The sequence below is a fragment of the Mya arenaria genome, chromosome 3 (assembly GCF_026914265.1).
Source record: "Mya arenaria isolate MELC-2E11 chromosome 3, ASM2691426v1".
NCBI classification, from domain to species: domain Eukaryota; kingdom Metazoa; phylum Mollusca; class Bivalvia; order Myida; family Myidae; genus Mya; species Mya arenaria.
The window spans coordinates 11,717,956-11,735,443 of record NC_069124.1 but is presented as its reverse complement, the minus strand read 5'-3'; the positions used below and the strand labels follow the sequence as shown (position 1 = coordinate 11,735,443).

Below are 17,488 nucleotides of genomic sequence, written 5' to 3'. Positions count from 1 at the left end.
AAAAATAAATAAAAAAAAATCATACAAAAACATTTTTTATATTTTCTTACCAGCTTCAAAGCAGGGATGTAAATGTTGACTTGTATTATAACTATTATGAAGCAATTTTGTGTCAAATTGTCTTTGTAGTATTTGTTATCTTTTATTTAATAGTTCTTAATGTTTTTGTCCCATAAGTGACTGATGTACATATTGTCTCTTTTGCTGTTCAGATGTAAATCTTTATTCATATGAAATATATGATATTTGGTATGAAAATTAATGTTATCTTATGAGGAATTCATTTATATTCTTTATAACATAGAAGTTTTATATTATATGCAATATTTCATACATTTTCTTTATTTCCTTTTATATCTGAAGGGTTTCATAATGGTTTTTAATTCTCCAACAAACTGTTATTTCTTGTGTCTACATGTTTCCTTTAATTTTAGCACCTTCATTATTTTATGTTCTAACTAATCTTTATGCAACAGGCTTAGCTAGACAAGTTTTGATAGCTAAGCCTGAGTGAGACATTTCAGACATTCTTGTTACTTCTTAACCTTTTAAAACAACAATATGTTTCACATAAAAGCCTAAGGATCACTTTTATTAAGGACTTCGAATTGTATGGTGTTCCATGACATACTTTATACTTTGTGTGTTACCAAAGTCAGGACATTGTGTTACAAATATTATTTTCTAGGAACAGTTTAATAAGTGTGTTTAATAATTTGTGTTACAAATTTAAAATACTTAAACACTTGTGTTACAAGAATCAGTGATGATACTGTATAAATTACTTCTACTGGTGTTCCATAGAACTGTATACATGTGATTATATTCTGGACGTTATTAAAACTTTAAAACATTCATTGTGAGTTGTGTCAGGATTTGAACCCACACATTCACGTCATTATATAACAATACCTTCACATACTCATTATTTTTCTAAATTTTACCAAATTTTAGGGCTTTCATATAAAAATGACTTTGCATGGAAATTCCAAAACTGAAGTTACAATTTTTCCCAATTTCGAGTATGGTCCTTTTGCAACTTAGCTTGAAAATCCCTGCAATTTCTTTATACAGTTACATATTTTTATGATACTCAAGTTACTAGAAATTACTACATCTATTCATAGTCATTTTATTTTGAATTCCGCAAATCTTGTTCAAGTTCACAAGTTGAACATGTATCTGATACAAAGATAGAAATAGACAACAAACCAGCCACAAATGCTTATACAGTACAAAGACTTAAGTTAAACGACAATGCATATAATGGTATAGGTAACAATTAACAAGCAAAATAAGACGAAATGCATTTTCGTATGAATTCTGATAGAAAATCACAGGATGACAAAACATTGCTTAATAAAAATTATTGACGACGTAAAACATACTCACAATTAACTATAAATGTTGGTTAGTTCCCTGCCTTTTAAATGCAAAATAAAAACTACAATACGTGCATTTCTACTTCACGGGTTTTGCAAGACAACAAAATCAAAAATATTTCCCTTAACCATAAATAGTAAATAGAATGATATACCTTTTTCTATATTTGCAAAAAAACATAAAGCAAACATATTACAATTACATTGCAAGCATTTACCTTATAATAAGTGTATTTTGTTAATTATATTTGTATGCCCTAATTTGTTCACATACCATGCAAGTACGTGAAATGTTTCAAGCGTGTACTAATGCCACACCCAACCATGTGTTACAAAAAGCCGTATAATAGAAAGATCCAAAGGACTTTGTACAATTTTACCCGAATAGTTCATAACAATCAAATCATGATTCAAACTATTCGGGCAATTGAACGTCTTCGTTTGTATTGTTTTTGGTCGAAAACTGGGTAAAAACATTAACTGCAAAATGACCTACACGTATCTAAGCAAATCATCCGTTGGACCTTTCAAATGAGGCATGACTTATAAAGTGTATGTAAAACCTACCAACTGGTCGTCAATGGCAACATAGAAATCATCCTGCAGCAATACCAGGCAATGATTATCATGTGACAAGCAGATATGTATACATGTACCTTCTTTCCTTTCTACTTTTAGATTTATATCAAGACCAAACACAGCCTCAATGTCATCAATTTTCTGGTAATACTAATTAGAGTATACGTGGCTAGTATGTATGTGTTCTTCAGAAGTTATAATGAAACATTTACTGACATATTTTGAGCGTAACTAAAAATGTGACTTGGGCGATTTAGATCAGTTGCATGTAAATATAGCCAGCAATCACCGACATAAAAGCAAGCCTTAGTTATGACTGCAAATGACTACAAATACAAAAATTAAATTTTGAAAATATACAATTATTGTGAATATTTAAATATAAATATATCAAGCTTTTAAAGTGATAGTGCTGTAAAATATGATAAACAAAACTATCTAAGGAATAAGTAAAAGGTACTTAATAATTAACATCTTTACATGCCTCCATAATACACACCTGTGATTGGTTGGTCCCAGTGTTTGGTCGAAAGTTTTGGCGCGGAGTTGTCAGCGTGTTAAAGTATTTCTTGTCCTTCACAGCAGCCTTCCCCTCCTCATTTGTCATCTCTTGAGATTCTTCCCGCGTTGCTGAAGAAGAACGAGCCTTAACTTCTTTCCCTGACGATCTGCCCAGAGATCTTCGAATCAGAGATGAAAATGAGTTTGATCTTGTGAGAGAACTTCTTCGTTGCATTATATCTCCATCCAATGAGGTTCTGTCACCTTCGTTGTCTTCTGAAGTACTGTGTTCGGCAAGTTTTTTCTTGCGTCTTAAACTCCTGTTGAGTAGACTGTCTCTATATGACTGCAGCTTTGCCTTCAGAGAAGCAAAACTTTCACTTACTGATGCATCACTATCACTTCTGTCACTAAGTGATTTATCCTCTTTTTCTGTCGGCAACACATCAACAGACTGAGCTCTTTGGATACTCGAGGCAGGTTTGGCATGGTTGGCCTGTTTTTCTGAACCACTTGCTTCCCCATTAGTCATCCTGTCAAGAGAGTTTGTTTTCAATGGCAATGCAACATGACCACTACCTGACTGGAATGGACGCTCGATGCTTAGTTTTGGCCGCACTTTAGTCTTTACTCTCACAGACCCAACAACAAGGTCGCTATTCTTTTCTTTCACCTCTGGCTTCCTCGGCTCATTAAGAAAGTCTAACGAGACACACCGGCCAAGTCGTAGTGAAGAAGTACGACGAAAATGTCCCATCGACTCTTCTTCCTCCTGACTGTACGACGACAGAGAGTTCAACAACGCATTTAACTTCTCCGAAACCGAAGCGGGAGAAGTATCGTTCTGAACATCTCCGTTCACATTTTCATTCTTATCTTTACCAGCATCTGTCTTACTGTCCTGTTTTGGCACTACATCATCTTTGTCCAAATCACTACCCTCCTCAGAAGACTTTAATGCTGGCCCCTTAATACCTTTCTTCCCAAAGTTTTTCAAATACACCTCTGAATCCCGTTTCTGGAACATCTTTCTCTTTTCTTGCACACAATCAACAGGAGCAGGCACAATATCAATGTCCTGTAAACTAAATGACTCATCCGGTGGAGGTGGGATTACAAGACTACTGTATTCCTCATCCATTCCTAGTGACCCTAAGTCTATAGTTTTACTGAGCTGCTTATTTTCAAATTCAAACCCATCTCCCCCATTTGCCTGAAGTGAACCATTCCAACTGTTTCCTAGTGCATCTTCACCATTTAGTTCCTGATCTTGCCCATTGCTACTGGGAGGGGGTTGCAAAGTCAGGTGCTCTATAATTGCATCTATGTCGTGATCTAGAAAATCGGGACAGTAACCAACACTAGCTGATTTCTGTACAGCTGGCCTCATATGACCCTGAAAGTAAAACAAACTCTTTGAAACTCATTTACTCCAATCAAAACCATCTTGGCAAAAAGTAAAATCAAACGAAACAGTGATCATAATATCAAAGTCAGACTGAAAGCGTCTCCTTTGTATTTATGTGGTCTAAAGGGAGTATCATTAATCTAAATTAAAGGTTTCAGGTATACAGGGAATTTAAAGCAAAAGTTTCATGATTATTAATACAAGATTAAATATTAAAGACGTAGCACAAAGGATAGCCTTTTGCTGTTTATTTTTCATGTTTTTGACATTAATTTGCACAAAGAAGCTTTGAGATCAGCAATAATTATAGGTGAACCTCCTTTAAAAGCTATTATAGTAAAAGTAATCTAAGCAATATTTCCCAGAAGGGTAAATAGCATTTCTTGGAAATAAAAATGCCCATGTGACTAATCAATTCTTATTTCCATTAAGAATAATAAAACAAATATTTCCAGGCATCTTTTCTCTCAATGCAGAATTTAGACACGCACGCTTTTGTTTCTAGTTTTCTTTACAATACTATCATAGCGGCCATCTTACAAAAGCATGTATCATACAATACCTTTTCTAACCAGTATATCTGAGTAGATATATCTATTCCAAATTAAGAGCTTATTAAACAGTTTAGGCAAGGTTTATTAGATTTTTCAAGTAAAACTTTCAATTCAATATGTTATCCTCATTTAGCATTAATCTACCGTATTATATCATGCATAGGACGCACTTTTTTACCCCCAATTCTCGTCTTAAAAAGTGCCTGCGTCCTTTCTATGCTATTAGAATTGCATCTGTTTTTTCCAAGTCCATTTCGGGTCGAAAATATTGGACCGGGGAAGAACGCGGTAATAGTAAGTATCTGTACTGCGTCACCGAAGAGAACAACTGACATAGGTAAAATCACGCAAGTTAACACACGCAGAAATATATTGAATGTTTACTTTAAAATGATTTATTGAGAAATAAATTGAAAAAAAAATAGAGTGTTTACTTTTTTATAAAAGGGACGCTACTCACAAAAACTCGATGTGAGTCAGCATTTTAACTGGATTGAGTTATAACGGCAACGGAAAATCGGGAAAGGAGGTTAATATCAATTAATCGTTGTTCATGATTTTAATGTTTCGATATTATACAAAACATTTTGTTGCATGTTACTGTTTTAAAAAAATAATAAAGGAATGTGCATAACGCAAAGTAGCATAATTGTCAATATCAAATCTTTTCAAATGTGCGAAGGTGTGAAAAACACCCGCTGTCTGTCATTAGAAAAATGGTTGTTTGTTCGCACTTTACCTGACGTGCCTTCCGCTGGCAAGACTAATTACCGACACGCATTAATTATGCCTACATGCTTTAATCCGCGCAGCTACAAGCCTTATCAAAACAATCCTCAGTTTTGACAATACAGTTTTGTTGCGATTGCAACGGTTGCAACTGTTGACTGTCATTCAGAAGGCATGTCGGGACTATTGCAACGGTTGCAACGGTTGACTCTCAGTCGGGACTATTACGGCATTTGTACAAGTCTTATAATATGCGTGAATGTTCTCAAAATGTCAAGACATATATCTTTGTTATGTACGCTAAATTACCAAAATACGACGATAATTATCGAAATACACAAGACAGTTATCGAAATATGCCTAATATACAATTTTTTGTTTGTTTTTTACTTCAATATATGTTATAAATACTTTACCAACCTCAATTTTTCGGCTCCGATTTTAACATTTTTCCGCTGCGTCCTATCTTATATATTAAGGGGTTTTACCCGTTTTCTCAACTATTTTTTTGCCTGCGTCCTATCTATGCTAGCGTCCTATACATGATATAATACGGTAATTGTATTATACTAGTAACAATATTTTGTTGATAAATTTGTTAACTGACCTGCTGGCCTTAAAACGTATACAAAGAAGACTGTGTAATATACAATATATCTTGGTCATCCACGTACACATTTAGTTAAGTGTAACCTTAGTTTAACTGGACTTTAAGTGCCTTACCATCATAGGTTTAATACCATATGGAACCAAACCATTCAATGTCACTTGGTACGTTTTTGCATTAGCCACACAAGTTGTTTTTAGCTCTTTTTTCATATCGAAGAAAACATTATTTCATATCGAAGAAAACATTAAAGAAGTACAAGATGATATTATTTTCTATGTTTGGAGCCGTACCATATCAGAGGGAGATGATTGGACAGTTGTCTGTTTCATCAGAGCAGGATGGGTCTGGGACTTGGGGCGTGTTGTTTTTGTGATCATCTGCTGTGGGCGTGTTGATGCCAGGGTCGTTTGTTCTCTCATTTCCTCCTCTGTTGGCGGGAATGGCGGTAGTAACGTCAAGTCTGAAAATACCACACATTGTTATGAAAACAGCACTTATTAGCACTAGTAAGTTTTGAACTAAAAGTGCACTGTAAACAAAATGGCGACTAACATAACTCATTAACGTTAAGAGAACTAAGGTGCAGTAAATCTGAGTCGGGTTAGTTTAAGCATGATTTCTTTCATAAAAATACATTGAGACAACACATATATTGTACATATATCATGGTGAAGGTTGAGAAGAGAGCTAGAAGCTGATATATTTACATCTCTCTTAAGGGACTCGGGTTGAGTAAATAATTTTATTAAAGTAAAAGAATTAGATCAAGTATTTGCGTCAGATGCCACTGCACATCTATGCACCTATAAAGAAATAAACTGTACATTGGGTGCTCTGTCTGTTCATGAATCATTACTCACCTATAATGTCAGGGTCAAAGTACACCTCACTTGAGGCGAACATCCGAGGGTCGTACACCGCATCCTGAATCTCTACTGGTAATTCTTCAGGGTCAAACGGCCCCACAAAGCTGGCATTATCTGGGTCCAGAGATGTTGAGGAACTTGAAGAATCCTGGCCCCTTGGTGGGTAGCTGTATGGGTCAATGAGGGCACCTTGGGGTGGAAGAACAAGGAAAAAAAATTATGATAGGAAACTGAATTTATTTATTTAATGAATATTTCGAGGGGAGAAATGAAAAAATTGAACCCATATTAATAAGAAAACAATTTTTATATGAATTCTTTTAACAATTGATTTGAAGATACACTCAAGCTCTGTGGTAAGTTATATCTTATAAACATGGAAAAGTAATTAACTTCAAGGACATCTATTGTTGAACGATTTAATTTTACAGAAAGTTCACAGATATGACTATTGATAGATGGCTATTTTTAAGCAAAGTTACAAGTTTTATATACTATTTTTGACTTTTTCACATATACATAGTTGTTATTGCTTTTTCATAATCATTTAATAAGCTGACGACTGAATGAAAACGAAAATCTTGCGATTCACTAAGAGAACAACATCAATCATCAACAACAACAGCAACTAAAGTAGCAACTACAGTAAAGATACTGATAATACAGATACACGGTATATTAACTAATAGTTTCTATTATAACATGTTGATCAATATTGTGAACATCTTTTAGGGCACACCACTGAATTTTTTGTTTGTCAGATTTTTGCTGAGAAGAATTGGAGTGTGTGAGCGAACAAAAATAAAAAATACAATTTCATTTAAAAACTAGAGCCATTGAAACCATTTTCTCTAAATTATTTATATTTAGAATGATAACATATCCTGAACACTTTAATCTCCCTTAAAAGTGTAACCACTGATATTTATTTCAAATATTTTTTTCTTGTTTTACTATCTGTACCGGAAACACATAACGGTATAGATACTTCTATTGGTTGTATATTTTTCTTTACAAGTGTAGCATGAGAGACATAATTCTAATGAGTTTGTTAGAAAGAGGTGCTACAGACAAATCAAGAGCGTGTTTGAGAACTAGAGCTACATGTGCACACACAACAGCTGTAATACCTGTTTTTACATTCATCACATTGCCCTCTGAACGGTAAATGGGAATTACAGTAACAAAATAAATCATAGACATTCATCAAATCCCTCCAATTTAAAACACAAAAGGCTTAATGAACCCTTCAATTAGAAGCACTGCAGAGCAAACCCTTTTCTGATCTCTGTTTTTTTGCCAGTTGAACAGTTACTCAATGATCATAATTTAGGCCCCTTGCTATATATATATATGTAAATATTGTTTCTGGCAATATGTATACCAAGTTTCATTTGAATACCTAAAACATTTTTTGATTATGGCCAAAGTCTTTGGACTCAAATGAAGACACCAATATTATCACTACAAAAAATAAGCTAAAAATAATCTTCTTAGGTACAATATTTACCTAAATTGCTGAACAATTTACCAATAATTTGCATTCTAGATGTTAAACATTATTTTAAATTTGGACGAAGCAGAAGTGTTCATAATAAAGTGTTTAAGAGTGTGGGAGTTAGTGTTGTTAGTACTTACTGAGGTCTATATGGAGTTGAGAGTGCAGGTTGCTACCTGTATCCCTCTTGTGTCCCCAGCTGTCTGCTAGTCCCTCCCCCTCCATCTGTCCACGCCCCCTTCCCATCCCACTGTTCAACAGACCATAACCATGACGCTCTGAGTCGCCGACACCGCTGTCAGTGTCTGAACTGTTCCCGCCATTTCCAACCCCATCTTGTTGTCTTTTCCGAGAAATGTTCATATATTCCACTTGGCCGTGAAACTCGTGTCTACTGGTCCCTGAGATATCACCAAGTCTCCCCGACCCCTCCCGCTGTCCCCCTCTAGAACTATTCACATATTCCACCTCCTCACTGCCTAAGTGTCGTTTACGTGACTTTAACACTGGAGACTGATATTTCCTCTTAGGTGCAGATGGTGACATATCCTGGTCAGAGCCACCAGATGTTTGTGACATGCTACTGTTTGACATACTCGACACTGAATCAGTTTCAGCACGATCACCATTTGACTGTATCCCTGAATCTTCCTTCACCTCACTGGAGGACCGAGGGGACTCCACCTTTATCACAGTTTTCTGGGGGACTTTCGGTTTACTGACCTTTATATCTAATTTTGCACTGTTTTCTTTGGTATGAGCTTCAGCTGAGGTATTAAAACTATCATCACTAGAGGGTATTGGTTTCACAAGATTACCAGGAGTGGAAACTGTTACTGTCACTGCAGGGGACTGACTTGTCTCCCCTGATTCTGTAGTCAATTGTATGGAACCAGTCGATGAACTTGTCACATCCACACTAGCTTCACCATTTTCAGCCTGAAATGAAATGTAAATTGACAATTTTGAGCTAGATATTAAACATCTTGATAAGCTGAAGACAAGGAAATTAATAAAGAAATAGAAATATGTATATCAGTAAAATGTTAATTACGCAGATACTCACAAAGAAATGACAGTATTTTTTTCTTATTTATTTTTCTAAAGAAAATCAATGGTATCAGTTTAAAATTAGATATGCACAAGTTTTTATAATAACATACCTTAATTCCTAAATCTTTTTTCAACTGCATTATGAACTGTGCATTCCCTTCGTACGCTGGTGAACCCCGGGACAGGTCGACAACATGTTGGGACTCTCCCTCCTCCACCCCTTCCTCTATTACCATGGAAACAATGTCCTCCGGGTAACTCCAGGGGGCTGCAACCACAGTGTGCTTGCTGTCATAGGAAGGCACTGGAAATAGGAACAACTGTATTATTGATTTGCCTGCTTTATTTGAAAAGTACCCTTTAAATTTCTATAATAAGGCTTCTTTAAAAACATTTGGCGACAGACCATTGTTTCAATCTTCAAGCTTAAACTAGAGTGCTGTTGAATGAAAGCCAATGCTCCCCCCCCCCCGACAAATAAGGGGCATAACTCGACAGCAACATAAACAAGAATTGTTGGCCTTGCTAAAACAATCATATGCACATGGTGGTAATATGTGTACACTGTTTCGATATAAAAAATATTCAAACCAGGGTATTTAATTGGTCTTGCTTCACATGTGCATATTTTCACTAGTAATATGTGTAATAAGTTTCATGCAATTATTTTGAATCTCTTTTATATATTCACCAAGGTTAAAGTTTTTACACTATGACAACTCCCCGATACAAAGACCGTGATGACATTTTTTTCCCCCAAAAACAGACACCCTTAGAAATTATTGGTTCAAACTAAATTCAACTTTCATTACGATCTTTATTTAGAATAAAGAAAGCTAAGTTGTTACTTTTCAGCTAAAACTGAAATTATTATAAAACATCAAAACAAGCAATAACCCAAGAAAATCCTTAAAAACCGTCAACTGTAAGTCAACCTACAACTCTTAAAGACATTAGTGACCTTAAAACAAACATGAAAAAACATAACAACTCTACTGACCATCAGGGTCTTCGCTCTGCCTGCTGGCGTTCCTCTGTATCAGGTTCCCGTTGGGGTCAACAAAGATTCGGAAGTATCCGTTCACCATGCTAACAAAGTTCGTTGCATCCTCCTTCAACAAGCCTAGATTTAGCGTCTGAAATTGCAAAACAGACATTGGCTTTAAGTCCTGCATTTAAATAAAACAACTCCTATTTTTAAAACATTGAATTTGCTATAAAACTGTGTTACGATCAATATTCTTTAAATAGATCATAAATAACTTAATCTATCCCAATATTATGAAATATTGCCATTCTTTTTTTATCAATTTATTTAATATTCTCTATTATAACAGATTGAGCCTTTTTTAAAAGATAAGTACATATCAATACTTAAGAATTAATTCTAACACATTGCATACTGTATTAGCTTAAAGTTAACAGTCACAATTAAATAGTAACAGAATATTTAGTAGCTTAATGATTTTCAAAGCAAAAGCTAAAATGTTTGGATGAATACAAGTGCTATCCTGTAAACAATGCTTCAAATGGCTTAAAAATATATAGCTTAACACTGAGACTGTGAGATTTAGTAGACTGTGAGTAATATTAACTGTTTGTTCGCTTTATCTAACCATTCAATCAGCATTAGCTGAGCAAAGCCCAGTTGCCAATGATCTTGTTTAGTAAGTAGTAAATTATTAATTTCTTAGTGTTTGGCGCCAATGTCTCTCTTCCAGCCAGTGCTCATGTGCAAAATACGGAATAACCTACTTAACAAAGAGCTGTCTTATGACAGCTGCTTGACTATACACAGCTTTATTTTTGAAATGAATACAGTAATGATGTAATATGTGCCTGTCAAAAGATTTTTTTTTTTAAATCAAATTAAAAAGTAAACAAGAAACACTGCAATGCCAAGTTTTGTTTGACAAAATGATGAAAATGCCAACTTGCCCTAAAACCATAACCCGACGCCGACACAGACGCTGGGGCGAGTAGTAAAACCTCCTTATTCTTCAAATAGTCAAGCTAAGAAACTAATAAATAAACAAATAGAACTTTGGCAGCCGTTTTTGTTCCAATGGTTGAATCAGAATCCATTCAGCAATCCTAATGGCTGAGACATGAACGTTAACACTAATATAAATATTATGAATATATGTTTAGAGATAAATAAATTGTGAGTTAGTATATGACTTAAGTTTTGTAGGATTAAAACTATCTTGTTTGACATTTTCAACTTCACACAATCACATGATATACATCTGAAATTCATACCACATGACATGACATTTTTATGCAAAATTCTGGTTTGAACATTTTTCTAAGCATGCAAACTCTGATATCCCCACACATCATGTAAAAACAAAACTAAGTACACATTTAACTAATAACCAAAACCATAAATTATTTTTAAATCACATACACAATTAAGCACCAAACCGCTGTTTATTTTGAGACATTACCGTGTAAATAAAAATCACGAACATTTCATTACATTATTATTTGTTCTTGCTTTTCATCTGTGTGCTAACATTCAGCATTTAATTTACTTTTCTGTTAATTTATTAACATGGCAATCTGCCTCCCACCTAAGTCTTGTTAGCAATTAACAACCTTTCTCCTTAATTTCGGAACCCAAATACAAACCCAGGAGTTTTCTTGTTCGGTGTACTAGTAAAACGAATAGACAAATTCATAAATTTATTTCTCTTTGATTATATATAATTGTGGACTGAGCAGTCTGGCTTCATCCGAAATGTAAATAAATTGTTTATATCATGGCAGCTAATATCCTTTCAACACAGGATCAGTCATTACAGTGAATGCCTATAACATAATAAAACGTACCGTAAATATCTTATTAGATGCACATGCCCAAATAGACGCACAGGTGTCATTTCTTAGGACTATTTTCTAATTCTGTGACTTGAACAACGCTAAACCATAACTCTAAACTAAGAATAACATCACCGCCACGTGTTTATAGCGCACCTGCTCAGGCCACTGAAGTCTTGCATATTTACCAATACCCTATCGTATAATGTAGGTTACACACCACCTACATTCATAACAGAGTGAAACATTTCTCATTTTTGCAAAACTTGGGCATTGATATATTAAAGCCAGTGTTCAGGGGACCATTTTGTTGATTTACACACTGGGGTGTGTATTCTAATCACTTACTGGTCAGTTGCAAGCTTTCGACACAGCCAAATGTCTAGGTGCTGGGTTATTGAAAGAAGCATAGTCAGTATTCAATATTCATAACTCTTTACATGACTGAATATCGAATTTAGCGAAATTTGCTTATACGATAAATTGGTTCTTAAGTAGCATGCAGGGTTCTTAAAAAGACATGTGCCCATCACGTGCAATTGGACATTGACAGTATACAATTTTAATCTTATATGGTAAATATAAATCAGACTAGAAAATAATTTTTATCTATATACATTTTCGCAAGACTATTTTTGCCAAGTATATAGCAATAGCAAGTTCGAGTTTAATGTGTAGCAAAAGTCAATATCAAGTACATGTACCAGTAGCTAAGTCACTTCAAAAACACCAAATTTATGCCAATTATATATTCTTTTTTTTCAAAAAGTTAAAAAACAGAAACTGAAGGCATTTTAACTTATTTCTGTTAAAAGAGAAAATTACTGTGTCATTAATTCTGAAACACTATTTATTAGTTCACAATATTATGTGAAAGCATTAGACTAAAGACTAGTCTTTGATTTAAGATGTTGTTGCTGTTTTGTGGCACAGCAGATACATTAAACTAGCTAAATAATCCACAGTATATCAAAGGTGAATAAACAAAACTATAATCAATATCAAATTGCATCAAAATGACAACGTAACGAAATCTAAAATAGTCTTCACGTGCTGACAATTCACTAAAATAGTTTTACTAACTATTATGGAACTGTAATTAGTTCAACTGGAAAAACATATTATTATACTCTTATGAAATAAGACTTATAAATGCTTGTACAATACATTCGCTTATGAAATAAGACGTATAAAGGCTTGTACAATACATTCGCTTATGAAATAAGACTTATAAATGCTTGTACAATACATTCGCTTATGAAATAAGACGTATAAAGGCTTGTGCCATGCATTCGCTTAGGAAATACAACTAATAAATGTTTGTAAAATGCATTCGCTTATGAAATAATACTTACAAAGGTTTGTACAATGCATTCCCTTAAGAAATAAGACTTATAAAGGGTTGTACAATGCATTCCCTTAAGAAATAAGACTTATAAAGGATTGTATAAATTGCATTCGCTTATGAAATAAGACTTACAAAGGATTGTACAATGCATTCGCTTATGAAATAAGACTTATAAAGGGTTGTACAATGCATTTGCTTATGAAATAAGACTTATAAAGGCTTGTGCCATGCATTCGCTTAGGAAATACAACTAATAAATGTTTGTAAAATGCATTCGCTTATGAAATAATACTTATAAAGGATTGTATAAATTGCATTCGCTTATGAAATAAGACTTATAAAGGATTGTACAGTGTATTTTATTATGACAAGCCTTTCACAGGCTTATGAACCGATCTTGATGCAATATGATACAAATGGTCTACATTATTATAGCCGTATTATAGCTGTATAAAATGTCTATGGTTAGCATCAGTGTGGAATCGTTTTGTTTATATCTTCTTGGTACCTTAATCTTCGCATCTCTCGTCTGAGGGGAGGCAATTTTCTTGACAAGATATGACAACTGCAGACATAACACAATCTTATCAAATATTTTTATATATCTATATAATATTTGGCTACAATTTTTAATTGAGTATATAACCCATTACCAATTCACATGTAGAACTAAAGAAATGACAAAAATATTCTGCCTGCATAACTGTATTCCTGTGAAAATGTGCAAAACATGAACACTTTGATATATACTGGGAATGTATTCAATACAAACTGCACCTTGAATGCCGCAGAGCATTACTTGACAATTATTTCAACCAGAGTCATGGGCTTTGCTATGGATGTGCCTACTGTATACCAAGTTTCATTTGAATACTTTAAATGTTTATTAGTTACAGCCAAGGTTACAGATTTTGCACAACAACAATGCCACTGACATCTTCACGTAGGCTATGACAATATCTTGACCTTTTTTCTTGAGAAAACAGACAGTCTTGTAATATAAACTAATACCCACTATCCAAAATAAAGTATTTCTTAAAAAGGAGACGTTAAACCTGACTTGATGAATGCTTCCACAGTAGAACAAGCCTATATCAACTAAAATAATGTTTACATGACGTCACAACATATCAGTAATCACTATATAACCCTTCCATGTGCTTTTAGGGGAATGGGGAGGAAAATGTGCAAATGAAAAATTAATAATAAAGGGAGGTAACACCTACCCCAGGGTCATCTCCCTTGATGGCAATCTCAACACGGTGCATGTTGTCTTTTTCTTTCGTCACCTTGATACTGTGAACCTCACTGAAGTCTGCTAACATGGAAAGCTGTAAACAAACAATTGAATATGCTTTAAAGTCCTGTACATAGTGCTTCTAATATTAACATTGATCACTAAGAAAAGGAGGTACTTCATAAGAATATATAAATGACCCTCAAACGCAGAGCAGGAAGATTAATCTGTATTTTAACCCTTCCATCTGAAACAGGCCTGGAAATGAAACTTAAAACTGTCTTTCAAAAGATGTTTTTTTTTTTTAATTTATCTAAATACCATGGTGTTTAAAATACAATGGTGTTTATCATAGTAACTATGTTGATAGATTTGTTTATCTTAAGTTTCACTCAAACTCATCACTGCACTACAGCTGAAATCAAATCATGCATTCTGAATAAGTGTTATAAAGCTATAAATTACAATTATTATATGTTAGATGCAATAAATAATACCAAGATAAAAATGTACTAAAAATGTTATTATAAAAACAAAACACACTCGAAAATCCTACAATGGAGATTAAATTCAAAATAAACTGATTTTTTAATCCACTAATATATTTTTTTGTCGCATATAGATATAAAACGAAAGTGATTTATCTTTTTCTAAATTAATACATTTTTTCTATCTTTACATTTCCCATTACAGATACCGTACTAAAGAAAGAAAAATTATTGAGATTGTATCTACAAGAATTCAGAAATAGATCCCAAGAGTATATATCTTATTTCCCAAAACTCTTCTATACAGAAAGTTGTGTGATGAGACAAATAAATCTGTTTCCCTAAGTGAAGGAATAAATCTGTTCCTTAAGTGAAGGGGTAAAATGACCTCTAGGCTTCTCTACAAGTGGAATCAAGAGGGCGTATATATATCCTCTGGTACTGCTTCAATTAGGAAAACGAAATGAGTAGATTTCAATCAAAACCTCTTTCTCAAACTTAAAGCCTGTCAAGTTATTTGTAGATTGTGTTTAATTAGAGACAGTGGCAGTGGTCATATTTTTCAACATGTGTCATCAACATGATAATATTTTCGAATAAAACATTTTGATTAATAAATATATGTTTCAATTTTGGAATTAAAATGTCCAATTTTATTTGTAAAATAGTGATACAATTTATCTTACAATATTTATCTCACTATATTTTGTTGTTGTACACTTGTTGAAAAAATGACCCCAAAGTCCATATCATACGTATCACAATCAGGCATAGGGCTACATGTTCAGGCAGCATTAAGGTTGATACATTTACATTCAAAAGTCTAACTTCAAGTTTGCCATATACATGTATTGTAAATTTATTTTAAATAACAACATAATTTATGGTAAATTACTGAATATATTCTACATGTATGAAAATTGACGATTTTGATGAAATGACTAAAGCACCTACAGACTCATTCCTTTGAAACAAGAACTGTAATCAATGTGAGGCTAACATTCAAATAAGTTGACAGGCAAGTGTATCTAATAAAGTTGGCATCTGAAATATATCTGGTAATTATTATTATTGCTAATATTTAAGAAGCCAACGCAAGCTTACCTCTGACTTTTCACCCTTATAAACATTAAGTTTTTTTTATATTAACAAACAATGATCAAGAAAACAACTCCTTTATATTCATCTATTTTCATGTTGTTGAATGTTTAATTTTTATAACATTATGTTTAACGAAGAGCGATATGTTTACCAATAAGCTAAATCCTTTGGCCCTAAAAAAGCAACTGGGTTCAACGCCTGGCCCAAGATTTCTAAAAAAAATCTTAAGAGTAACAAGCTCACCTCAATAGCCAAATTACTTATGTAAACTTATTTTTACACAAAAATAGATTATTGTGTTTTCATCATCAAGATTATGTTCTTTAAATGTAGCAACTCTTCAATATGAGGATGAGCTTAGGCTGATCCTGTCATAAGGGACTCAAGATTGTTCAGAATTTGGGGCCTGGTAATTAGGCGCCCACAGGTTTGCTCGCCATCATAAATAAAAAAATTAAGGATGTCTTTCTTCTTTATCTTGTTTTAACATATTCATAAAGGAATAAGACAAATTATCCTAAAAAACCCAGCCTCAGCCACATTTCAATAAGAAAACAGAAAAGAAAAAAAGCTTAAGCTGGTAAATTTCCAGGCATATTCCTGTTTTGGGCAATAACTGCATTTCCATAAATATACTACCAGAACATTTATACTTAATGTTTCTGCCCCTTATCTTAACAGTAGTCCCCGAAAACCCTTAAGCAGCTTAAGGTTAACAACTTAGATATCTCATTGAAACAGGCCTTGAACCTTAAGATACAGTATATAGAATGCAACAAAACTTACTGTGTAGAATCTAACATTGGTGACAAGACTGATGCCGGACTTGGGGCCGACCAGAACCATGGCTTCTGTCTTCTTGTCCTGAAAGTAATCAAAGCAGAAAATGTGAAATGTTTGGATAACGTTAACCTTCAATGATGAGACTGGATCTAGGATTGGGCTTCCAAAAGCAATATTTTGTCCTTTGCAAGGCCTATGTATTTCAATTATTCAATTACAAAATTTGGATGCTCAACTAGGTACAAAACAGAATATAATCACTTTCACTTGAAACAGGAGTATCTAATTTATATCAGAGTGTCAATTACTTACATGTAATTGACAAGCGAAATAAGGACAACTAATGGTAACAATCCCCTGGGGAAATTCCAATTAACATTACATTCAATCATTCGATTAGCTCCCTATCATCAAAAGGAGTAGAGAGAACTTTAAAGCCATTTTAAATAACGAGTGCATGGCATCAATGTCAATAAAAGCAATTTGACATTTGTAAATCGATAACTCATCCATGACACAATGGGATGA

The 17,488-nt window shown here is 33.8% G+C and overlaps 1 protein-coding gene across 6 annotated transcripts in view; it reads right to left on the bottom strand.

The window, feature by feature from the left end:
• The window catches only part of LOC128229029 (uncharacterized), a 75,403-nt gene that overhangs the window by 10,934 nt on the left and 46,981 nt on the right, over positions 1-17,488 (bottom strand). For 3 of the 6 annotated variants that reach the window (XM_052940666.1, XM_052940669.1, XM_052940668.1), the window contains 11 exons: positions 16,964-17,041; positions 14,578-14,682; positions 13,860-13,916; positions 10,181-10,316; positions 9,291-9,484; positions 8,268-9,066; positions 7,760-7,786; positions 6,624-6,818; positions 6,054-6,223; positions 2,461-3,858; positions 1,950-1,982 (listed from right to left, as the gene is read on the bottom strand). In XM_052940666.1, coding sequence (XP_052796626.1) covers positions 1,950-1,982; positions 2,461-3,858; positions 6,054-6,223; positions 6,624-6,818; positions 7,760-7,786; positions 8,268-9,066; positions 9,291-9,484; positions 10,181-10,316; positions 13,860-13,916; positions 14,578-14,682; positions 16,964-17,041 — 3,192 coding nt within the window. The remainder of the gene's footprint in view (positions 1-1,949; positions 1,983-2,460; positions 3,859-6,053; positions 6,224-6,623; positions 6,819-7,759; positions 7,787-8,267; positions 9,067-9,290; positions 9,485-10,180; positions 10,317-13,859; positions 13,917-14,577; positions 14,683-16,963; positions 17,042-17,488) is intronic. The other 3 variants (XM_052940667.1, XM_052940671.1, XM_052940670.1) reach the window with 2 other exon arrangements.